Genomic DNA, 25,641 nt, shown 5'->3' with positions numbered 1-25,641 from the left:
GCACAGCTTGTGCTGTGCTGCCTGTCCCACAGAGGCAATGAAGAGATGGGAGTTGAATCTTTAAGCTGCGCTCTATTCAAAGATCCTGCAACCAGAGGAGGCAGCAGATTAACATCTTTGCCAGCAGGCTTTATAGGGAGCGAGGGGAGGGAGTTGAGTAAAGGCAGTCAGTCTCCGCAGAACTCAGCCTCACTCCTCTGGGCAGGTGGTTAGACACCTTTCTGAGACTCATCTCTTGTGCTGTGCTCTCTTCTGCCTATCTGAGTCTGTGCACACTGAACACAACTAGTCTAGTTCGTGTCTGCTAGCATCAACCTTGTACTCTTCCAGGAGAACGTGGAGTTGTGTGAGGGGGGGTTAACTCAGACAAACCAACCATTAGCGGTGTGTGCATGCTGCTTTCTTCCCTACAAGATGGACTACAAGTGTGTCTTTACAGCAGAGACTCTAACAACAGTGCCGCCGTCCATCCTTCCCGTTCCCCAGCAAGTAGCCAACATCACCACCTTCAGAAGAGAAAAGGTTGCTTTTCATTCATAGCTTTGCTGGTCCCAGGCCCTAGTGGAGTAAATCCACTGCCTTTGGGCCATAGGTGGAAATGCAAGGCAGAGTAAAACCACTCCCTTTCCGAATCATAAAGTGGGGGGGGGGAGACAGGGCGAGGGGAGGCTGAAGTCCCAGTTAAGTCTTTTTTCGAGGATGCTTCCCCAGTGATCTGACGACCCTGCTAAGCCTCACCTCCTAAAGGCCCCACCACCTCCCAGTAGCACCCCACTGAGGAACGAGCCTTTGAGATTACCACCATACCTGAATCATAGCCACTCCAGACCCCACCAGCCTCCTGATGGGCATTGCCTCTTGGCGTCATGCTACCCTGTCTGGTCTCAGCACCCGCACAGCTCTACCACACGCCCCCCCTTCCAAAAGGCCTTTTGGACCCGACCACACTTGTGACCTTGTTCTCCCTTCCTGAAATGTCTCTGATTCTACCCCTTAGCGCTGAGGAGTCCCCAGACCCCATGCCCCCGCTGTGCTATGTTTCCGGTTGTCTGTGTGGGCTGCTGGTGCTAGAGCCAGGCACTTCCCACCTTTTAGCATGTTATTTATGTACTTGTCTGGCCTCCCTGTTAGCCAGAAAATTCCTTAAGGGCGGACTCTACCTTCTGTATCCTTCTCTCCCCAGCAGTTCCCAGCAGGATCTCTGAAGAGCTGAGCTGGATAAATATTTATTTGTTGAATGTCTGTGAGAGTCAGCTACAAACCCTAATATTTCACAAGGCACTCCAGGCCGGATGCTCCATAAAAGCTCGGCCACTCCCTGTCAGCAGCAAGGCCGCTATCTGTGAGACATTGGAGACAACAAACCAGCCTTGTCAGAGCAGAGAGGAAGCACAGAGAGGTGCGTGCCAGCAGCTCAGAGGACAGAGCTCAAGCCATTCCTGGAGGAAGCAAGGGAAGCCACATGGAGGATACACTGTCTGCAAGAAGTCGAGAATGAGTGAAGCCCATGAGGCAGAATGTACGAGGCACAGCACAGCAGACAGAGGAAATAGTAAGGCACGGAGGCCTGAGAATGATGGCTGGGGGTTGCTCAGGAGTATGGGTCGGAAAGTGGACAGGAGAAAGATAGGGACTGACACTGCCGGATGCTGAGGGACTATGGAGGCATTTAGGATTGTTGGCCAGGGAGCAGAAAGTCAGCTACTGTGAGATTTCCTCCTCTCTGGACCCATCTTTGCATCTCTACAGTGGACAGTTAAAATGGGAGAGGCTTAAAGCCAGGTTAAAGATGCTGAAAATACAGGAGCCAGCTGCTGTCAGTCTGTCCGAACACAGTGCCTAGAAAACTGCGTGGTGCAGGGCTTGGCTTTGAGAGGTGGCTGGAGGAGAGCAGAGCCAATCAGAAGGCCCTAAGAGGAGTAGAGGAGTAAGGCAGGCAGGGGTTTCCTGTGGGCAGGGTATAAGTGATGCGTGCTGTATGGGTCCCCACTTCCCTCTTCAGCTGTGTCTAGAGAGGGCTTTCTGAGCCTGTTCTGGCTTGCATTTCTGTTGCTGTAGTAGACACCATGACCAAAAGCAGCTTTGGGGAGAAAAGGATTTACTTCAGTTTATACTTCCTGGTCACAGAGCATCGCCAAGGGAAGTCAGAGCAGAAGCTTAGGCAGGAACTGAAAGTAGAGCCCATAAAGGAACACTTCATACAGTCACTGAGCAGCCACTCTCTGGCTCTGCCACTGACTTTATTACGTAATCCAGGCCACCTGCCTAGGGATGGTGCCACCCTCAGTGGGCCCTCTCACATCATCAGTCAAGACACTCTCTCACAGACATGGCCATAGGGCCATCTGATCTGGGCAGTCCTCAGTTGAGACTCCCTCAGAAGACACTAAGCCCCATATCCAGTTAACTGCTAAACTGAACTAGGACAGAATCCATTTTGCTGATGAAGAGTTGAGGCTCTCAATAAGGAAGTGGCTGAAGTCCAGTGATACGATTTTGACTCATCTATGGGCACATGACTCTCAAAGACTTCCATTCCCCTTCCTGTGTGGGAAACTGGTCCATACCATTGCCTTGTGTGATGCACCACTGTGGACCTCTTTAGGCCCTGCCCACCACCCTGTGGAAGAGAAAGCAGGGTATCTGGTTTTACCTCATTCTGAGGGAGACCAGCTGTCCAGAGTGGCCCAGGCATGAGAACCATTAGGAATCAAGCCCATGAAAGTTCCAGGCAATCTGGGACATGTTGCTTGGTCACCTTCCTCGTTCTACAAGCTGCAAACAGGCCCAAGTCCCCCTTGCATGTGGAAAGGCCCTGTAAAGTTTCTCTCCCTTTCAAGGTGCACACACCTGGGCCTTCTCTTCCAAGTCTCATGTTATTCAACTTCTGGTGATCTAGCCCAGGCAGGAAGCTACTTATTAAGACACTTGGAAAGTGGCAAGCTTAAAACTGAGGCAGGGACACCAGCCCAGGCACAGTACAGGGTGGGGGGATGATTAGGAGCAAGGAGAACGGCCTTCTGGGCCTCACAAGGGTCACTCTCCTCCCACTCTGGCTGTCCCCAGCAGTTCTTGGCTTCTGTGTACCACCTCCTTGCCAGAGACCCACCAAAGCAGGTCAGACCTCACTCTGCACCACCTCTCTAAGACCTTAGGAGAGCAGTCTCCAGTTCGCCATCACGCTGAGGACCAGTCCTACCCTTCAGCACCACTGTTAGGACCCCCAGTTCATTCATGTGCAAGGAAGACTCTAATAGCACCCACCTCAGGAAATGGCTGAAGGGGCCTCACTCCAGCTGTGTGGCCTTGGGCATCCCTCCTACCCTCTTTGAACTTCATTGGCAAAAACTAAGGATGCTGTTCTTTTTCCCCAGGGGTTATAGTGAAGGCTAGTTACATGATCTAGTGCTTAGCACCAGCACTCCAGATGCAACTCTGAAGGTTAGCTTGATCCCCACAGTAGGCTACCCCTGTTCAGGTAGGGTCCCGCTGTTTACTGTAGTCCTGATCCCTGCTCACCCCTCATCAACAGGCTGGAGAAGTGATTTGTCTCCCCAGCTCTCCCTAGACCTTCCCTACCAAGGCCCACCCCTACTCCAGCAGGCACGTTGCCTATAAGTACTCTCTCTCTCTCTCTCTCCCTCTCTTTCTCTCACACATATACACACACTCTCTCTCTCTCTCTCTCTCTCTCTCTCTCTCTCTCTCTCTCTCTCTTTCCTTTTCTGTTGTTTGGGGCTAATTGTTTATTAGAAGACACATGCAAGCAGCCCACGCTGGTGGCAGAGGAGGGGGAGGGGGCTCGGCTTGCTCCGCTATAATTAGGATAATGCACATTAGTCATTTAGTGTAACTCTCTCGTTGCCGCGCCCTCCCCCACCCTCCCCCGCAGGCTCGGCTCCAGCCCAGGCATGCAGCTTTGCACAGGTACTGGTCTCCCTCTGAGTCCTCCCCAGCCCTCCTCCTGCCCTCGATCCCTCCTCCCTCTCCTCACAGCAGCCGCTGTGCCTCACCCTCCCTCCAACCTCCTCTCAGTCTGTCTCATTTGAGGTCTCTTTTCTCCACAGACCCTGCTTAGCCTGCTGGGTTCCAGAGCAAGCCAGAAGCCTGTGAGGGATAGTCTCAGCCCCTCTGTCTGTCTGTCTCTTCCACCCTGCCCACCTTGCTGCTGTGTGCCCCCTTCCTGGCTAGCTGAGGCAGGCCTTTTGTCTCCAAAGGCCCTCCAACGCCATGTGCCTGTGGCTGGTTTTATTCCTGTGCCAGTTGGTTTTTTTTGTCAACTTGACACGAACCTAGACCTATCTAGGAAGAAGGGCTCTCAGCTGAGGAATTGCCTCCACCGGATTGGCCTGTAGATGAGTTTGTGGGGGCATTTTCTTGATGAATGATTGATGTAGGTGGGCCACTGCCACTTCTGGGCTAGTGGTCCTGGGTTGTTTAAGAAAGCTGAGCTGAGCAAGCCAGTTAGCAGTGCTCTCCCACGGCCTGTGCTTCAGCCCCTCCCTTCAGGTTCCTGCTTTGGATTCCTCTGATGATGGACTGCAACCCGAGAGGCGAAACAAACCCTTTCCTCCCCAAGTTGGTTTTGGTCACGGTGTTTTATCACAGCTGTAGAAACAGTCTCTCGTGCTTACTTCAGGCCCTAGATGCCTTGCCTGCAGGAGGCCCAGTCTTTGTTGGGTCATGATGGGGATCTCAAATAGTAATGGCGGGACAGGGAGCTTTCCAAGCCGTGGAGACTGGCCTGGGCAGGGGCTGCAGGTGGTAGGGACACTCAGCTACAAAGGCCAGTACCAGAGTCTGAAGGAGTCCTTTCTCTCTAGACAGACATTCACTAGCTGACCACAGGCCCAAGACTTAAAACCCTTGACCCCACTTCCTCCATCCCTGCCTGTCCCCCACCACTGGAGGACCCTCACATTGCTTCTGTACTTTCCGAAGTAGCAGCTCAAAGGCAAGAGCTACTGGGCTAGAAGCACAGTCTCTTGTCTTCACAGGCCTCTGGAGGCAGTCCTGGGGTCACACGTGCAGACAGGCTGACAGATACAGCCTCTCACAGGCAGGCAGAGGGAGACAGAGTCAGTGCACTTGCAAGGGCAGACTCTCTCCTCTCCATGAATCCCTTCTGGAATCAGACTTCCTTCCAGCACCCTGAGCCCCTGGGCTCCCTGCCATGGGACCCCAGGACTGCCTCCAGAGGCCTACTACAGTAGAGATCAGAAGGGACAGCAGAATAGCCAACTCCCAGGACCAGGAGAGCCTTTCAGTCTGGTGGTGAGATTCTGGGTTGGCAGGCAGGGACCCAGGAAGCCATGGATCTGATATTGTGTGGCTGTGTACTGTGAGCAAGTCTGTACTCAGTAGGCCCCAAATCAACATTAAATAGTCGATTCTAACATGCACAGGCTGTCTCTACAGCAGCTTTGTGGGCTCCTGGTCACCTGTCCTTGGATGCCTAGCTCTTCCTGGCTCCCAGAAGCACGCCCTCATGCACTGTCTGTGTTATCCCAATAGCCTTCACTCTAAGGAGCAGCAGCCTCTCACGGTTGGAGGGTTGTGGATAGGAAGTGAAAAGAGTAACCGGTTCAAGATTGGATGAGCCAAGAAAGGAGATGGCAGGGAGCCTGGCAGGGGTCCTGAGACTGTGCTCATACATGTTAGCAGGCACAGCCTCCCAAGACCACTCCATTCATTCATTCACTCACTCACTCGTTCATTCATTTCTATAGTGCTCCACTCAGCAGGAAACCGGTGTAAGACTTGGTGCTCGGTACCAAGAATCAAGGAAAAAGCTGGGCCTGCCCAAAGCAGAAAACAAACCCCTACTGTCAGCACAGAGGCACTAGTGTTAGGGTTCCACATGGGAGGGGATACATTCTGTAGTCGGGTCTTGGAGGACCTGGGTCCTGACCCTTGAGGCTATGTGGGGATGATAGTCACACTCAAGTATTAGTCAGGCTGAGGACACCCTGTGGGCAATCCTTCATTAGAATATCAGAAGCATCCCCTTAAAAGAGATGCTATTCTTACTCCATCTTACATGGAAGGGAGCCCCAGGTGGAGTGCAGAGCCCCTACCCCGGGCCACACAGCTGGTAAGGGCTGGGATGCTGACCACAGCCCTCCTGGCCTGTGTCCTCTTTCTGATGCCCTCTCAGTGAAGAGATGGGAGCTCCCCAGCAGATGGGGGAGGGGTGTTTCCTGAAAAGGTTGGAGCAGCAGAGAGCCTGAGGTAGGGGCGGAGGGTGGAAGTGTTTGAGGCCACCTCAGCATTTAGGGGTACAGGGAAGCTACTGTTGCAGCTGAGAGCTCTGGGCTGCTGGAAGCTTCTCTGCTCTTTCTCTCTCCACCTACACCAACCTGCTGTGGGAATAGGCCTCTAGGGAAGGCATCTTTGTACCACTTAGAAACACTCAGAAGCAGCCCCGTGGTAGTCACCGGTGGAGCTACCTTGTTCCTGGGCTTGCACCAGGGACCTCACTCCAGACAAAGACCTTGCCTAGGAGGAGAGGACCCGGTGACCCTGGCTGGAAGGAAGGGACCCAGATGCCACCGCGCTACCCCACTGGGCTTCATTTTGCCCAGAACTGATCGCCCTGACTCACCCATGTGGCACACGCCAGGGACTTACCTCTTCTCCCAGGCTGGGAGGTTGACACCCAGAAAAAGGATTGGCCCTGACATAGGTCACACAGCAGGCTACTGGTAGCACCTCCCGGCTGGCCTCTAGGGCCCCAACAGCTGGTACTCCTCCCATCCTCTGTGTCTCCTGGGACCCTGAATTATGCACCTGTCACCTCTTAACTCCCCCCATTTAACCTAACAAAATCTGACAGAATGCTTGCCATTAGCCAAGCAGTGCCCTGAGTACTGAGGCAAACAGGTCAGCTCTTCCCTCCTCTTGAGCTAAGTAACCAGTGAACGCCGATGACTAAACACAGGCAGAAATAAATGCGCAGTGCCTGCTCCATCCCCGAGGACACCAATTGATTTACAACGACTGTGAAATAGACTGTGACCCTCATTTCACAGGTGTAAGAAATGGAGGCTCAGAGAAGTTAAGAAACTCGCCAAAGGTCATACAGCTATAAGTGCCAGAGCTGTCATTTAAATATGACTTTGTACCACACCAAAGCCACACGGGCGTGCTTCCTTTCTGTCCTTCCTTCCTTCTTTAAAGTCTTTTATTTTTAGCTGAGCTCGGTGGCGCACGTCTGTAATCCCAGCTCTGAGGGAGGCAGAGGCAGGTGGATCTCTGTGAGTTCAAGGCCAGCCTGGTCTGCAAAGCGAGTCCGGGACAGCAGACTCTACACAGAGAAACGCTGCCTCCAAAAACCAAAACAAAGTCCTTTACTTTTATTCTTAGAACAGCTTCTGCCACTTTTCTTCGTTTAAAAATGCATTTATTGTTTTCCTTTCAATTTTGTAAGCCGTACGTGCTCATTTTAGACAACTGGGAAATACATAAAAGAATAAAGTAAAAAATGACAGTCACCCATAACCCCCTCCTAGGATAACACCATTAGCATCTACAAACAAACCACAGTCCCCTGGTACTTTGCAGCCTTTCTCATCCTGAGCACCTTTGCGAACACCGATAATCCACATGCAATCAGGTATCTATTTCCATACATTTGCATTTCCAACCCAACCCTCCTTTCAGACATTTTAAGTTGATTCTTGTTTTCTCTGCGGAGCGCTTCATGATGGCTCATGGCTGCAAGCATCTTTTCTGCATCAATCCTCCATCGTGTTTCTGCCTATTACTGTCTCAAGGCGGGAGAAAAGGATGTGAATAGTTTCAAGTCCTTTAAAATGTGTGTGTGTGTGTGTGTGTGTGTGTGTGTGTGTCTGCATGTGTGATCATGTGCATGTATGGTCATGTGTATGTGTATGATTGTGTGAGTGTGCATATAAGTATTTTATCATGTGTGTATGATCATGTGAGTGTATATATGATTGTGAGTGTCTGTGTGTGTGTGTGAGAGAGAGAGAGAGAGAGAGAGAAGATTGAACCCAGTGCCTTGCTTGTGAGTGGCATCCCTTGATGACACACTTTGAGGCTAGGGTGTTGCTTAATGGCAGGCGGTTGCCTAACACACACCAGGCCCAGGCCCTTCATTTCACCCTGAGCCCTGGGAGGGGGGGGGGCAGTGCACGTATGTTGAAATCACTCTTTAGACAGTTTGTGTTGTTGACATTGTTCCTGTGGGGCAAGTGAACACCCTGTGCCTTTAATATTGCCAACAGTGGATGGCATTTGCTGGTTTGCTAAAAGCAAGGCTTTTCTCATAGCAGTCTACCCCACAGGGACACTCCGTTGCCATTGGTTGTTCAGTTTTCTTTTGCCTGATAGAACATAGGTCCCAGAGAGCAGAAAGTGATGCACCAAGCCAAGCCCACTGCCCAAACCAAGGAGGGCAGGTTTGGGCTTAGTCCTCCCTGCAGACAGAACTCTCTTCCATGGCAGCTTTAACTTCCCCCACAACACAGGGTTGGAGAAGGGTGGTGGTATGTCCCTTGAACATGGACCATGTGGCCGCTAGGAAGCTCATCACCTGCCTCAGTCGTGGGTCTTGCCTCCTCTCATTCCTTCATCCACTCAGGAGCACATCCACTCACAGGTCTAACCAGCAGGCTTCCTTTGGCACATGTAGTCCAGGCACTGCGATGGATATTTGTCATAGCCTGTCATTTTTGCTGCCCTTAGACCATGAGAATCTGCCTCCTGGGGGCCCTTACCCTTTTCCTATAAAACTTCTGTGATACTGACTCCAAGTATCCAGGGTGCGGGTGGACACAGAAGTGTAGAACTCTCCTTTGGGATCCCAACTTGTCTGCCTGCCTAGCTCTCAAGGCTCTGTCTGTCCTTAAACTCCATTCCAGCTTAGAAGCAGGAACTGACCCCAACCTTCTGCATGGCCCCCATGTACACACACAGGCACAGCCATCTCCTAGCTCGCAGACCAGCACCCATGAGCACAGCTGGGTTCTACTGCCTCAAACTCACCAAAGCTAATGACACTTTTTTTTTTCTTTTTGGAAAGCGATTAGTTTTAATTTAGGGACAATTAGAGGTAGAGGCAGGAGGCATCTGACCCTGATTAGGTGCAAGAAGGTGTCCAGTGCCCTCCACCCTGAGCTTCCAGGAAGATTTATTTACGCACTCGATAAAGAGGAAAGGGTTAGCCTCTGCGCCCAGAGAGATGGTCATCTCCTGCGGCTAAGGCCAGTCTGAAATGAAGAAGGAGGGAGCTCTGCTGGCCCACCTCCTCCTTGCACGTGTTCACAGCTTCATAAAAGGGTAAGACTTTTGTCAGGCACTTTGTCAAGCGTCCACTGGGACCTCACTGTACTGCACAAAGCCAGTCCAGGCCTTGCCTATCATATCTCAGCATAAGGCAGCGGCAGCAAAACATAGGCTCACAGGTGCAATGGTGGAAGTGATTTGAGGGAACTCTATACAGGCCGACTCGTATGTATGACCCAGCATCCTCTGGCCCCAGGGAAATAATGACAGAAATAGATAATGTGGGAGTCCTTTGATGATCAGCTTGACACCGGATCCAGAGCCAGCGTCGCACAGAGAGATCAGAGGAAAGAAGAGCTTCGGAGGCTGGGGATGGCCAAGCCAGAGTAAAATGCATCCTCCCCAGCCACCCACCCCATGCACAGGCCTTTCCTTAGGTCCTGGTAGATAGGATGCTCTTCCTGCAAGGCACTGCTCACTCCTTTATCTTTCCAGAGGTGCAGAGGATAGACCTGGTAAGGAAGGGCCCCTTTCTAGGGGCAAATAGTCTGGAAGGGGTTGGGATGGACCCTGAGTGGCTGTCACTGTCCCATATGCACAAGCTGGACAGTGGCAACCTGCTTTTTTTCCTCCACCGCACTGGTGCAATCCATTACTAGAGGAAACGGAGGCCATGGGGTATAGAAGTCTCCAGCATTCATTTGCCAGGGACACCATGATAAGGTGCAGCCAGAGGGTAGCTTGGGCAACTGAAACATGTCATCTCACAGTTCTAAGAGCAGACAGTGGAGATGGTGTGGGCAGAGTCTAATGCGGTGAGGTGCTGTTCCTGCTGGCTCCTGCTGTCTCATGTCATCTTGCTTCTGTGTATATACGTATGTTGTCTCCTTATAAAGACATCTGTCACACTGGACCCACAGCTTCACAATACCTGTAGGGCCTCTTTCGAGACCTTATCTGCAAACAGCTGCCTGCTGAGATCTTGGTTATATGAACTAGGAGGACACAGTCCAGCTCATGATACCCATCAGAAGACATCAACAAGGAGATACCAACAAGGGAAAGAGTCCCATGCACTCAAATGGGGCCAGAGGCCCAAAGCAGAAGGAAGCCACCCACACCAAGGCAGAGCCAGGCACTGTAGCTGAAACGGAAGAGCTGGGTGACCTTGGAGGTTGAGGTCATGCCAGGGGGCTTCAGGGGGCTGGGCAGGCATGGGTGGGCTTCTGTATGTGCATGCATACACAATGCAGGGCCGTGTATAGGCTTCCAGGCCAGTGTGCAAGTGGTAAGCAGCTGATGGGTGTGAGTATGCCAGAGCTGGTCCCACCTGTCCTCACCACTCTGACCCTGCAGCACCTGTCACTCCCCGCCCCCCCCCACTGACCTGCCCTGACCTCCATCTCAGGATGCATCCCCTATCACTACCCAACATCTGTCTCTCGTCCAGCAACCTCTTAAAGCAGATAGAGGAGAACAGATGCATGTGATCCCAGAACTCAGGAATTTGAGGCAGAAAGATTTCAAGTTCAAAGCCAGCCTGGGTGACATAGTGAGACCCTGTCTTAAATATAGACAGACAGATACACACACACACACAGACAGACACACACACACACAGGAGACAAACACATGAGAGAGAAACAGAGAGAGACAGTGACTGAGACTTGCAGGTACTTCTCCTGAAGCCTGTGCCTTGCTTCATGAAGTCTGATGTTCATGAAGTTCTGTGTGGTAAGTCTCTGGTCACCATGTGCCTCAGCATGAACACTCGGGAACATGTCTACTATCTCTGAAACCCTAGCCCTTGGGTGACCAACTGGCCCCATCAGCCCCACTTCCTGTACTCTCTAGCCACCCAAAAGCTTCCAGAGCCTCCCTACTTTCCAAAGGAAACCAGAGCCTCTAGAGCCCAGGCAACTTCCTTCTAGCTAAAGACATAGGATCCAAGCCAGAGGCCAACCCTGTTCTACCACAGAGGAGACCTTAGGGCCCCAGCAGGATGCAGTGACTCTGTATCTCTCCGGGCTGACAAGGGCTGCCATGGGCCACCATGCCACAAACAGGAAAACAGCAATGCTCTGATCAGCTCGAATGCTGACAGTCCCCTTTCAGAATAGTGTCCTTAACTGCAAGGTCACTGAAAAAAGATAAGAGCCACTAAGGCCCAGAGCCTAAAGCCTTCCTCCAGGGCCATCCGGTCTCCTTTTGGATGCCTCACCAATGAGAAACTCATTACCTTTCAGGGAACTTCACCCTTTCATCCAGCATTGGTTGAGGGCCTACTGTGTGTCAGCTGTGTCCTTGTTGATGTCATTGTCCTGGGGGATCTAAGTTCTGGTGGGCAGGAACCTCAGATTCCTGCACAGCACACTTAGCTAGTTGGGTGACAGTACGAGGGAACTAAATCAAAACATGCTCTCTGGTTCTCTGCGCTTGGGATGTAGCTCTATTGGTAGAGCATTTGCCTAGTATGCAAGAAGCCCTAAATGCGATTGATGTCCAGTACTCCCCTCCCCCACAAAAAAAATGTTTGCTACAGGACTGTAATCCCAGCACTCCAGAAGTAGAGGCAGGAGGATCAAGAGTTCAAGGCCATCCTCTGCTATATTGCAAGTTTAAGGTTAGGCAGGGCTACATAAGATCCTGTCTTGAAAGGTGGGGGAGGGGAACACAGAGGTCAAGTGACTGGTGGAGTAGGTAGGACACTCAGGGAAGACACCAAAGACAGATGTTGTGTGATGAAGTTTCTCTTGGGGATATGCAACACACACCTCTATCCAACCCAGGTAGGGTTCCCATGACAGAGCAAAGTATAGATAACATGGAATTCCATCTCGGTGAACCAGTGAGTTTTATTGGGGTTACTTACAGGAATATGGGTGAGGGGTTACTTACAGAAGCAGAAATGACTCAAGGACAGTTACATCTCCAAAGTCCACCCCATGGGCAACAGTCCACAGAGCTGGGAACCTGGAGCACACTGCACAGCCTTCAGGCGGCTTGACAGGTTGGAGAGTGTCCCCCCCCCCCCCCAGGTGCCTCGGGTCTAAGCCTCCGGCAGCTCAGCTGGTTTCTGCTTCTTCCAGGCAGCTGGCCTGGTCTCAGAGTCTTTTGCAGCTGTTCTCTCTCTGAGTTGTTTTGCAGCTCAGCCCTTTTTTCTCTGGGACTCAGCTTCTGTTTACTCCGGCAAGGAGGGGCCTAGAGAATCTGGCCAGTCTCAGGGAATTCTCAAACTAATTTTTTTTTTAATTGTTTCCTTTCTTGCTTAAGGAACTCCCCAGCAGCTCCTTAAAAGAATGGAACATTTTGATCTCAGGACAAAGTGTTACCCAACTAAAGGAAAGAGGCAGAGAAACGGCTGCCATCAGGGGAGAGGGCTTCAGGCCAGGGAAGAGTTCAGGCTGCCTAAGGCAGAAAGGGTGCCACCAACTCATGGGGCACAGAAGGTGATTTGGAAGAGCTGGTGGTTAGACTTTGCCAGGCTGCCTCCTTACCCAGGAGGCCGAGATGTCCCTTTCACTTCCTTCACAACCCTTAGAGTCTAGTACTCATGTGGTGAGTCCACTCCCAGGCTGCCTCTGAACGCTCCAGATGGTCATCCATGAAGAGAGTAAAGGGGGCAAATGGGTCTAAGTGCCACTTAGCAGCCTCCAGGGGGCTCCTGGGGACTGTCAGTGAGGACAGGGTCAGAGGTCTGACCTTCCATCCTGCCTGGCTCCCCCAGTCAGCATTCAGAACACAGTGCACCAACTGATCGCTGTTTCTCCACCATAAGCCATGATATCCAAGGCCCTTCACAGACAGCCCCCGCACTCCTGAGGCTGTTCTCCCCACTCTCAGGACCCCTGTGAGGGCTGCAACTGATGTCACCTCTGAAAGGGAAAGTATCAGCTTAGGACCCCCAAGACCAAGTTCTCAGCACAAAGGAGATTTATTTTTCCCAGAGAGACATGGGGTAAGGGACAAAGGCAGGAGACAGAAGATGAGAGGGAAGGGAACAGGGGAAAAGGGGGCAGGAGTATTTGACCCAGAAGGACAAAGGACTGCCTCTGGATAAAGAAAAAACAGACATGGCACGTACAAAAATGGCAGTTTATGAAGTAAAAATGCGGAAACGTGTGTTAGGATGAGTTGGCTTGTTTTAATTAGGCATGTTAAGTAGGGTAGCCAAATGTTTGGTTTTTTGTTTTGTTTTGTTTTGTTTTTTGATTGCTTCAGTACTTTGACAGCTGGACCTTGGTAGTCAGCCTCAGGAGGAGGAAGAGGCCAAATAAGGAATAGACCTTGGTGGGCTAGCTTTAGGACCATAATATAATGGTTCCTAGCAAGGCAGAGAGAATGGGAAAGAAAGGCAAGGCCTGCCAGAGCCAGGCTCAACATGCTTGAGCTGGCCAGGGTCCCTTTAACCTCTGTGGTTTTAGAAATAGAAATAGAGGCCCAAAATAGAAAGCCACTTGTTCGGGGAGAAGCCATGGCCTAGAGCAGTGGCTCTCAACTTGTGGGTCGAGACCCCTTGGGTCAAATGATTCTTTGACGGGGGTCAGCTGAGACCATCAGAAAGCACAGATGTTTACCTGACCGTTTGCAACAACAGCAAAATCACGGTTACGAGGTGGCAGTAGAAATAGCTTTACGGTTGGGGGTCACCGCATCATGCGGAACTGTATTAAAGGGTCGCAGCATTGGGAAGGTCGAGAACCACTGCCCTAGGGTCTCTCAGAGCTGACTGGCTGCTATGACCCACCTCAGGATGACACACTGAGTTCTCATACTGCCTAGAGGCCGGCCCTCCCACTGCTGTGCTTGAGGGGACCCAGGACCAGGCAGAAGGGCCCTTTACAAACATTTTCCAGACTCCTCTTAGATACTTGTTCTCCTCCATGGCAGTGAGTGCCAGGATTCCGTGTGTCCAGCAGGGATGAGCAGCCGCAGCCTGTGGAACCCTGAGAACATAGGAAGGCAGCCTGGTGGAGAAATCACTGGTTTCCTGACACCCATGGTAATTCCAGCAGATCCTATGGGCTGCTGCAGAGAAGCCCTGTGAGAGACATTGAGCTCAAGTCTTCCTCATACCACAGTGGATGCTGGGGCTCAGCAAAGTTTTTGTCTTCTTGTTTGTTTAGTCTGAGTCAGTGTCCCTATGCTCCCATGTCCTTATGTCCCAAGCTGGCCTCAAACTTGCCATCCTCCTGCCTTAACCTCCTATGTGCCAGGATTATAGCCACCACATTGGACTCATTTACCTTAAGTTATATTTTCCATTGTGTGTGTATGTGATGTCCCTGTGTGTGTATGTGATACCCATGTGCATATATGAGCATTTGTATGTGTATGGGGCTATGTGGAAGAGTGGTTCGTGCACATGAGTGTAGAGGCCAGAGGTTGGTGTTGGAAATCAGCCTTGATCATTCTTCCACCTTATTCACTGAGGTGGGTCTCTCGACCAAACCCACAACTCACCCGTAAGGTTAGTCTCAGTAGCCAGCTTACTCTGAGGAAGGAGCTCACCCTCACCGTCTAAGGCTGGAGGTACAGCTGGGTTGCCCTGCACAGTGAGCATTTGTGTGGGCTCTGGGGATTTGAACTCTGGTCCTCATGCTCGCATAACAAGCTCTTTAGCCACTGAGTCCTCTCCCCAGCCCCATTACCTGAGCTGTTGAGTTAGGAAATTAAACTGCAGATCTTAAGCAGGCTAGGGACACCGGAGCCTGGAGTGCAGGGTGCTTGGACCCCACGGCTTTTGTGAGGGATCAGCGATGGGTGTCTATGGATAAGGCAAGGTCTCCATGACACTAATGAAATATGAGTATGTGTGAACCGCTTCAAATGCCAAGCACTGACCAGGGTCTCCACTGACTGACATGGGGGTCTGCAGTCATGCATGGGAGAGTACTCTCGACTGGCCAACGGCTCCCCTTAAGCCACACAAGCAAGTGATGGGAGCACCGCTCCAAGAAGGAGCTGTCACAGGGTGCATCCTGGAGGGGTTCCTGGAGAAGATGGCATTGAGGCTCATATATGGAGAGAATCAGATGAAAGAGCAAAGCATGAACAAGGAGAGGCTGTAAGGTAGAGAGACAGTGAGGCGTTCCATTGTAAGTTGGGGCTAGGAAGGGCACTAGGGACAAGAGGCCCCTGAGACCACATATCAAAGACACTAAATGTCACAGTCAAGCACCAAGTGGGTTGGGATTTCATTGTGAGAGCAGGTAAGAGGAACTTAACACTTAAGCACGCTTTCATCATGTTGCACAAAATCTGGGGCGGGGGGGGGAGGGTCGTTTTGGTTTTAATGACAGATGGCACCCAGCCAGATCAGCATTCTAACCATGTTGATTCAAGTGGAAGAAAACTTGTTGGAGAACTTCTAACCATAGGCTTTAGATACCGTCCTTCCTTGTCCCGGGACTTGAGCAGGAAGGGACCCCAAGGTCCCATCTGTGCCCCAGGAAAGGGGAGAGGTAGAAGGGGTGAGGAGAGGAGGGGGAGCCCAGTTGGGCAGCTTTGGGTCATTATCAGCACTAAATGAGGCCAGTAATGGGGACAGGAGACATCTTTGGACAGCAGTGACCAAGATAGAATTGTTAGAGCCTGGTATCTTGTTGGTCAGGAAGGGGCTGCATTTGGGATTGGGAGACTGGGGACAAAGTTTCCCAGTTATGTAGTGTGTGGTGAGAGGGAACTGGGGTGACAGGGGCTCCTACACCTTCTGGGATGGCTGGTTTGAATTTCGCTCCTCGTCCTTGCCTCTGCATTCTGGAGTGACAGGCACCCTTCACCTTCAGGCTTCGTCTGTAAAATGCAGGTGACTGAGAGATCACAGTGCCACTCCTGAGACTGAAGATAAAGCACTTTAAAACTTTCCAAAGGCTGACTGCCAATCAGCATACAATGGCAAAGATGACCTATGTCGGCCCTCCCCATGCCCGAGCACAGCCTGAGCTGTGCATAGGACTTGGGCAGGTCCCCAGACCCATACTTTGAGGCAGCAATTGTTTGCTCATTTTGCGGGGTCAAGTACTTTGGGGGGGGGGGCATGTATGCCACAGCTTGTTGGGGGGGGAGGTCAAAAGACAACTTGAAGGAGTTAGTTCTTTCCTTCCACCGTGTTCTCATCCAGGGGATCCAACTCAGGTTGTCAGGCTGGACAGAAATATTCTCACCCACTGAGCCATTTGGGGGACCCATAATTTTGCAGGTTTTAAGGACACCGAGGAATAAAACCTCACTCACTAAAGGTTCTCTGATGAATCGACTGAGCTGTGAAGTGCCCTGAGGTCCCCAGTGGCCTCTTCTGACCATTTCTGAACCTCTGTTCTCGGTCCACAGCCGCCGGCCGCTCCCACCCAGCCAGCCCCAGTCCCCCGGGACCTCAGGCTAGCCCTGTGTTGCCAGTCAGCTACCGCCTGTCGCACACGCGGCTGGCCTTCTTCCTGAAGGAAGCGCGACCCCCCACGCCAACAGCGATCAACGGCTCCATGCAGCGCTCGGAACCCTTCGTGGTGTTCCAGACCAAGGAGCTACCGGTCCTCAACGTGTCCTTGGGTCCCTTCAGCACCAGCCAGGTGGTAGCGCGCGAACTTCTGCAGCCTTCCAGCACGCTGGACATCCCCGAGCGCCTGACGGTCAACTGGAAGGTACGCGCCTTCATCGTGCGCGCCCACGTGCCCTCCTCGCAGCCCGTGGCACAGGTGCTTTTCTATGTGGCCGGCCGCGACTGGGACGACTTCGGGGTCACCGAGCGGCTGCCCTGTGTCCGCCTGCACGCCTTCCGTGACGCACGCGAGGTGCGGAGCTCGTGTCGCCTGGGCGGGGTCTTGGCCACCTGCTTGGTGCGCGCCGAGCTGCCCCTGGCCTGGTTCGGACCCCCGGCCCCGGCCGCACCGCCCAGCGCCCGCCGCAAGTCCCCCGACGGTCTGGAGCCCGAGGCGGCAGCCGAGAGCCAGCAGGTTGAGCTCTACTACACGCTGCACGCCCCCGATGCGGCGGGCGGCTGCGGGAGCGCGCGGCGCGGCCCCGGGCCCGGAGCGGCCGCGCGCGCCGAGAGCCCCACGCAGCACCCGCTGCTGCGCATTGGCAGCATCAGTCTGTTCAGGCCGCCGCCTCGCAGGGCCGTGCAGGAGCACAGGCTGGACAGCAACCTGATGATCCGCCTGCCTGACCGGCCGCTCAGGCCCGGAGAGGTACTCAGCATCCTCCTCTACCTGGCCCCCAACTCCTCCTCAGCTGCCAGCCCCAGCGTGGAGCACTTCACACTCAGGTAAGGGGCCTGGGAAGGGGAGGGGCCCCCTGCCCAGGTCAAGTGCAGCTCTGACCCTGCAGACCCTCAGCATCCTCATCCCATCTTCTCCAGGATCTTCTCACCAGAGCAGCTAAGACATCTCTGAGCTTGTTGGTCCTTACTGTCCAATGCAACCATAATTTCTTTTTAAAAATTACATTTGTTTGTTTTGTATGTGTGAGGCCTGCCGGTTTTCTCTATCCATCGTGTTGATACCAGGGATCCAATTCAAGCTAGGCTTGATGAAAAGGGCTTCTAACCACTGGAACCATATTCCCAGTTCCCGGCCACAGCTTCAGCCTCTTACTCAGTGTCTCATAGAAAAAGATTTGCAACATGAGTAAATCTGGGCCTTGTTACAAGCATGGATGTGGGAGGGACAGGATCTGGGCTGGAAGGTCTTTCCGGCACAAGCTGGTGCAACTGGCCCATTTCACAGACGAGTCCAGGACATGGAGATCTGAGAGCAGCTATGGACTGGTAACCTGTGGATGAACAGGAGGGACACCTTTCTGGAGTAGGGGTGCCAAGCCCTTTCTACACAGAGTACATGCATTCACAGGTGCTCTAATCATATCCTTTTCCCACTGGGCATCGTACCTTTCAGTAGGAATGCATGGATTGAGTCAGGTTGGGGGTTCTGAAGAGATTACACGGTCCCCACCAAGCTGCTTCCCTGCACAAGCGATATGTCTGGGAACTGAATTATCACCATCAGCCTCCCAACCTCCGGACTCACTCCTGAGCAGACTCCCACAAAGCTCACAAATTCCCACAGAGTGCCTTGCCTGATTCAGTGATGGAGACTTGAAAGTGAATGAGTTTTTGTCAGCCGTGCTGGGCTGCGTTAACAGCAGTAGAGCATGTAGATTTAGGGAGGTGATCATCAACCTGCGCTTACTCAGCAGCCATTAAGGCTCAGCTGAAGGGTATTTACTGCAGGATGCATCTCCCGTGCATCCAGAGCGAGGTGATGAGGCTTTGAGATGGTCTGAAACCTTGGTTAAAAGCAAGTGGGAGAATCTGGAGCTGTAGACTCCAGAGGGCACCTCCACCGTGCCTGAAGAGCTGTCACGATGAAGATGGAGGGATGTTGTTCTTTCCTGACCCAACAGAACCTGGTGCTGCTCTGTCTTGTGTCATTAAAAAAGATAAGGTTCCAGGGCTGGGGATGTAGCTCAGTGCTCACCTAGCATGAATAAAGCCTGGGTAATGTGTTGCATACCCATAGTCCTAGGGCTCCAGAGGGCCATCCTTGGCTATGATAGCAAGTTGGAGACCAGCCTGGGCTACATAAGATCCTGTCTCTATGAAAGGCAGGGGTGTATTCTAAGTCCTAATGGGCTTCTGGAGAAAAGGGTTATAGAGGTTGTGTTACTAATGTATGAAGAGACAGTGTAGAGGCTAGGCCAGGGACAAGACAGAAGAGATGACAATTGCAAAGTTTCAACTTTAGAGAACTGATCGCCCGGATGTTAAGCGTATACCCCTTGGTAGCCCAAATCATTTGCTTTCCCCCACTTAGCTCCAGCCGAGGGCTGGTGACCAAGTGAGGAAGCTTTGGATCAAAGCCTGACCTTCTGCCTCTTCTTCCTCACTTTTGTTCCAGGGTGAAAGCCAAAAAGGGTGTGACCCTCTTAGGCACTAAGTCCCGAAGTGGCCAGTGGCATGTGACTTCAGAGCTATTGACTGGAGCAAAGCATTCAACAGCCACTGTGGATGTGGCCTGGGCCCAGGGCACACCCCTACCCCCCTGGTGAGTTTCACTTCTGCAGAGCAGACACCCTGGGGGCTGAGTTGCTACCTTCCATGGAGAAAGATGAACTTTCAGAGTGCTTAGGGGGGAGTCAACTTCTGAGAATCAGAAGTGGCATTCTACGGTTGGGGTACTCCAGTGGGCTGCCAGGGCACACCCCTAACCCCCTGGTGAGTTCCACTTCTGCAGAGCAGGCACCTGGGGGGGGGGCTATGTTGCTAGCTTCCATGGAGAAAGATGAACTTTCAGAGTGCTCAGGGGGGAGTCAACTTCTGAGAATAAGAAATGGCATTCTGTGAAGACTCCGAAGGCTGAGGAGAGCACTTCCTCCTAAGAAGCAGATTCCTTCGAGGGCTGCAGAACCCGGCCCTCTAATCTCTGTCTCCCCCACTCCTGCTCCGCCTTGCAGGGAGGGTCAGGGGCCCCTGGAGATTCTGCAGCTGGACTTTGAGATGGAGAATTTCACCAGCCAGTCCGTGAAGCGAAGGATCATGTGGCACATTGACTATCGAGGCCACAGTGCCCTGCCCGACCTGGAGCGAGCCGTCACTGAGCTGACGGTCATCCAAAGGGATGTGCAGGCCATCCTGCCCCTGGCCATGGTAAGCAGGCCTTGACAAAACATCTCCCCCAACCTGGCCCAAGAGTTCAGAGGTGTATAGTGAGACTGGACAGGGCTGGGTATATGGATATGGGCATATGGGCATATGGATAGGGCAGGATGGCAAGCAGGGAACAAGGGCCATCTCTGAGGCAATTTGTGAAGCTGGGCATGTGCACACTCAGGAGGCAAATGCAGATCTGCCCCTGGTGAAGCCACCATAGAAGAATTCTCTGGAAAGGGGTTACCTGGGAAACCTCTTCTGGATGGTGGTTGTCCCCTTAAGTATTTGAAAGCCATCAGAGAAGTAGCACTCATTCCATCTGAGATGGAGATAGGAGTGTGCTCCAGAAGGAGCCAGCTCTCATGGGAAAACACACACATAGACACGAAGACACACACACACACACACACACACACACACACACACACACACACACGGAGAGGAATATGGATGGTTTCTTCAAAGAGGCAGTGGATGTAGCCAGAACAGTGGAATGGAAGGATGGTTGAATGACTATGACCCACGCAGCACACAGTGACCAGTCAGGAGGATGTGCTGATGTCACTCTGAGAGCTTTGGCTCAGGGGAAGGGATGTTCCTTACAAGCACAGTGAGGATTCTGATAGCAGTCCATTTGGGCTGATCGTTTGAGGAGGAGTCTGAGGGTAGGCAGAGGCAGGCCCCTGCACAGATATGCCATTTCCCCAGAGGAAAACAGATATGTAGGTAGTGGTGGCAGCCAGAAACCAGGGCAGTGGGTGGCATGTCCCTTGAGAGAAGCATGCAGCAAACAGAGCTCCTACCGCCCCTGCCTCCCTGCAGGACACAGAGATCATCAATACTGCCATCCTGACAGGGCGGACTGTAGCCATTCCTGTCAAGGTCCTCGCTATTGAGGTGGCTGGCCTTGTCCTGGATGTTTCTGCCCTGGTGGAGTGCCAGTCTGAGAATGAGGACATCATCAAGGTGGGTTTTCTGGGCAGGAAGGCTTCGGGTCCTCAGGGGAGGAGAGCCCTCAAGCTACTCTAGGCCATCCTTGAAGATGGCATGGATCTGTCTTGCTGTGGACCAGCAGTTGCCCCTCCTCTCTGCCATCCTAAATAGCACCCCAATGTCTGAAACAACTCAGTCCCCTGAGTCCTGGGCAGGAGGTTAACAGGGTGGGAAAACGAGAGCAAAGGAATTCATGACAAAACACCATGACCAAAACTTATAGAAGAAATTGTTTAATTTGGGATTTACAGCTGCAGAAGGTTAGTCCATGACCATCATGGTGATGAGCATGGCAACAGGTAGGCAGGCGTGGTGCTGCAGCAGGAGCTGAAAGCTTACATATGGGCCAAAGCAGGAGGCAGAGAGAACACACTGGGAACGGTATGGCCATTTGAAAACTCAGAACCTGCCCCCCAGTGATACATCTCCAACAAGGCCACACCTCTTAATCCTTCCTAAACAGTGCCACCAACCGGGGACAGAGTTTTCAAATATATGAGCCTATGGGGGTGGGGGGAGGGGGCTTTCTCGCTCAAAGCACCACAAAGTATAATCTAGCACCTACACCATTGCATAGGCTTTAGGATGTGGCCAGCTCACTGGTCACATGGTAGCTTTTCCAAGACTCACAGAAGTACCCCAACATGTGTTCTGACAGCAGTGTGTATACATGGGATCCACTCTAAGTGTGTAGGACGTGTGCATGGATACCCAAAGCACACTCAGACACCTGCGCCTACCCTGATGCCTTAGCGGTGTCCTGTAACACATCTCCAATAGGCACGTGGGTTCCATGAGGGAGCCTCTAGGCGTGACGTTGTTAGCCAGGTGCGCACACATTTGCAAGAGCAAAACGTATCAGTGGCCACCATCCACCCACCTGTGCTCATGCTTCTCTGGTCCCAAATTTTCCTCCCTGTGCCCAGTCCTCCAAACCTGCCGGGAACAGCCCTTCACTTGAAATTAGCCAGCTGCCCACTCACCTAGCAACTCCAGCCCCTCTGTCCCTCCCTGTGGAGTCAGACACCCCCTGTGGGGTAGAGGAGTCTCTCTGGCAGACACCTGGCTCCAGAGCCCTAACCTAGGTGCCAGAGCAGCCGTGGGAAGCCCCTTTCCCAACAGTCCTCTCCACTTCCTTGCTGGCAGCCTTCTGTGGTCAGACTCAAGTACCCTGCACTGCCTAGCAGGAGGACCTGCCAGGCAAGCCACACCCATGATACATGTTCCTGCCTTTCCCCAGGTATCCAGCAGCTGTGACTACGTTTTTGTAAGCGGGAAGGAGTCTCGAGGATCCATGAATGCCAGAGTCACCTTCCGCTACGATGTCCTCAGTGCCCCCTTGGAAATGACAGTCTGGGTCCCCAAGCTACCTCTGCATATTGAGCTCTCAGATGCCCGCCTCAGCCAAGTGAAGGGATGGAGGGTTCCTATCCTTCCTGACCGAAGGTACAGCCCTGGCATGTAGTGTCAACACGGGACAGCAGTCTGATCTGCATGTGTAAGGCCCTGGGTGGGCACAGTCTGCAGTCAGTGATGCAACAAGCATGCTTGAATGGAGCTGGGCACTGCCAGATATTTGAGATATGGGAAGAGTGTGGCTAGCCAGGCTCTCAGTCCAGCAGGGCAGGAAGACATCCACACATCCCAGAGGATGGTGAGAAGCTCTTTGGGGTGGAAATAACGGGACATAAAGGAGGGAGTCTCTTTCTCCAGAAATCAAGGCAGGCTTTCTGGAAAAGCTGATTCTTGAGCTAAGTCTTAAAGGGCAAGTGTCAGCTGGAGACCCATAGGTGCAGGACGCCAGACACACCCTCAGACACATGACACATACTGCACCCAGTACCCCCAGCAAGGCATATTCACACAAACAGCAGCACACACACGACATCCCCCTGGCTGGACACCGAAGATTGACCCCTGAGTCCATAAGCACAAGTTTCCCACAACACACAGGTATATAAAAGCTCCCTGGCCAAGATACAGTCTCCCACACCTCAGTGCCTGCCTATGGACCACATATATGTACACCTTACCATGTTCCACTCACCCATTCTGGGCTGTGCCAGTAAAGCCCAACAGGGCTGTGTGGGCAGCCTGGGATGTGGAGAGAAGCAGGGTGGGGAGGAAAGGGAGAGCTGGGCTGAGTTCAGGGCTGTGGTGACTCAAAAAGCAGGAACAGTAGCCCCCAGCCCCTCCTGCCTGAATGTGCCTTTCCATCTAGGGGCCTTTTGTTAGAGTGAAGCCTCTGCTTCAGGGCGGGGGCACAGCCTGGGACTCCGCAAATCAATGACCAGCTTCAGAGCAGTGGCCTTGCTGCTTTGAGAGCTGAGGATGTAGCAAGCCTGTTGGCCGAATAGCATGGTTTAAATCCTGAGTTTGTCGTTTCCTAGCAGTGCAACCTTATGCTATGTATTCGACCTCCGATTCCTTTTTCTTATGCATGGAGTGGGCAATAGAATGCTCTGCAGGATTGCAGTGGGGCTTAAATTAGTCAAAACATGTAAAAGAGGCCTCCTTGTGAATGGATGTTTTAGTTGGTTAATTCTAACAAAACACTAGCAAGCTTATTCTCAAGTGCACACCTTCCTGGCAAGGAGTCTCCTGATTTTAGCATCTTTTCCAATCAGTGTAGGCTGGGGATTTCCTAAATCATTAAGTCCAGGTTCCCCTTTGCTTAATGCCCTATTTTTTTTTTTTCATTTTTTTCTTTCTCCTGCTCTGAGCAACAAGAAGGGATTGGGAATATGATTCATGAAATAGAACACTTGCCTAGCATGCAGGAAGCCGCGGCTTCAGTCTCCAGCAGCACATAAAACCAGGTGTAATAGTGCATGCCTACAGTCCTAGCAGCTGGGGAGGTTAAGGCAGAAGCGTCAAGGAGTTCGAGGGAGAGCTAGCCTGAGCTGGAAGACCTTGCCTTTGCCTTTTTAAAGTAAATAAATGAAAGCACCAAGAAGAAACCCCTGTTCTTTGCTTGGAAATCTCCTCAGTTAAACATCAGACTTCATCACTTATCCTTCACATTCCACCAATAGCCGCAGGACATTGACACAAGGATTGAGCTTGACACAAAGATCACGTCTTGCTCTAGTTTGAGGCTCAGCACAGTGCCAAGCGCGTGCTCAGTGCTGAAGAAGAGGCCACAGTCATAGTTAGGGTCAGATTGTTGGCAGGCATGGCTTGCAGAGGTGAAGATAGGCAAGATAGGCCGGGATGGCTGGCTCCATACTTCTTAGTCACAGAGGGCATAAGGCAAGGAGGGTTAGTGCCTAGGCTGGCGAAGAGGTGCAGGGCACGTTCAAGAGGAGAGATGAGTGTGAGCCAGAGAGAGCCAGGTTGGGGTACTATTAACCCCCTAGCCCTGGCTTCGGCGTTCCTCAGGTCAGCTCGAGAGAGCGAAGATGAGGACGAAGAAGAAGAGGAACGGAGGCAGAGTGCCAGCCGGGGCTGTACCTTGCAGTACCAGCACGCCACCCTGCAGGTCTTCACCCAGTTTCACACGACGTCATCTGAGGGCACCGACCAGGTGGTCACTATGCTGGGCCCCGACTGGCTAGTGGAGGTCACTGACCTGGTTAGTGACTTCATGCGGGTGGGTGACCCCCGCGTGGCCCACCTGGTGGACAGCAGCACGCTGGCAGGACTGGAGCCAGGCACCACTCCCTTTAAGGTAGGAAAGGGCTCTATCCAGGAACAAAGCGGTAGGCTCGGGGACCTGGGTTACCTGCACGTAGAGACCTCAAGTGTGCCCCGGGCCTTCACTTCTGAAAGCCAACCCAGTGGCCCCCAAGAAACACTGTCTTCCCTCTGCCTGGGGTTGCACCTTCCAAAGGCAAGGTCTTTTCATGTCTTGATGGAGTTCACATCCATGCCTCGTCATCCCTCATAGCTTCCTGGGGTGGGGTTGGAATAGGATCTGGGACCGCAGCAATGGAAAGAATAAACCGCTGGCTAAGTGGTCTCAGAGTTCCGCTCTTTCCTTCCTCAGACTGTGGGATGACCAAGTAGAAATCAGCCTTCTAGACCTTATCGGTGACCACAGCCTGCAGGCATATTTTGTTTATAAAAACAGTTGATCCTGCAGCTCAACACCAGTCTTATTCATCATCTGCACCTACATTTCTGCCTGGCCCCTGAGAGCCCTTGACTCTCCATTGTTCCTTACAGACCTGTGTGTGAGAGCCAGGGTTCCTGTGCACCCTGGCGCTTCTCCACATCAATGCTGGGAGAGCCCCCTGGGGGAGGACCCTAAGCAGGGCAGCTGCTTCCCAGCCATCTCCCACCGCTTGTTCTGTCTTAGGTTGTGTCCCCCCTGACCGAGGCTGTGCTGGGGGAGACATTGCTGACAGTGACAGAGGAGAAGGTCAGTATCACTCAGCTCCAGGCCCAGGTGGTGGCCAGTCTCGCCTTGTCCCTGCGACCCAGCCCTGGGAGCAGCCACACCATCCTGGCCACTACAGCTGCCCAGCCCACCCTCAGCTTTGTCAAGCAGGTAACTATGACTCCCTAAAACCCCTCCGCCAGCCAGAATGTCAGGTGTGGAATAGGACCTGGGGCCTCCATCCCACTCTAAGGCCATCAATCTTCAGACTAGGCTTTTAGATGAACAAGGAGCGCTGTACCTCATTACCCAGCCATCATTACCATCATTACAAGGATGGGCCAGGGTCTAAGGGTCCCTTTTGAGGGTTCTCTTCTGGATTCTTGGAGGGATCTCTCCTCTGCCCCCCCCCCACCAAATTCATTTCTGGCAC

At 52.6% G+C, this 25,641-nt stretch overlaps 1 protein-coding gene across 1 annotated transcript in view; it reads left to right on the top strand.

The window, feature by feature from the left end:
• Positions 1-25,641, top strand: part of Tmem132e (transmembrane protein 132E) — a 52,423-nt gene that overhangs the window by 24,266 nt on the left and 2,516 nt on the right. The window contains exons 2-8 of the mRNA XM_021642660.2: positions 16,582-17,512; positions 19,143-19,289; positions 19,699-19,891; positions 20,717-20,860; positions 22,128-22,333; positions 24,269-24,557; positions 25,188-25,379. Coding sequence (XP_021498335.2) covers positions 16,582-17,512; positions 19,143-19,289; positions 19,699-19,891; positions 20,717-20,860; positions 22,128-22,333; positions 24,269-24,557; positions 25,188-25,379 — 2,102 coding nt within the window. The remainder of the gene's footprint in view (positions 1-16,581; positions 17,513-19,142; positions 19,290-19,698; positions 19,892-20,716; positions 20,861-22,127; positions 22,334-24,268; positions 24,558-25,187; positions 25,380-25,641) is intronic.

This window comes from Meriones unguiculatus, chromosome 7, assembly GCF_030254825.1.
Source record: "Meriones unguiculatus strain TT.TT164.6M chromosome 7, Bangor_MerUng_6.1, whole genome shotgun sequence".
In the NCBI taxonomy this organism is placed as follows: domain Eukaryota; kingdom Metazoa; phylum Chordata; class Mammalia; order Rodentia; family Muridae; genus Meriones; species Meriones unguiculatus.
This window is presented reverse-complemented; position numbering and strand designations above follow the sequence as displayed.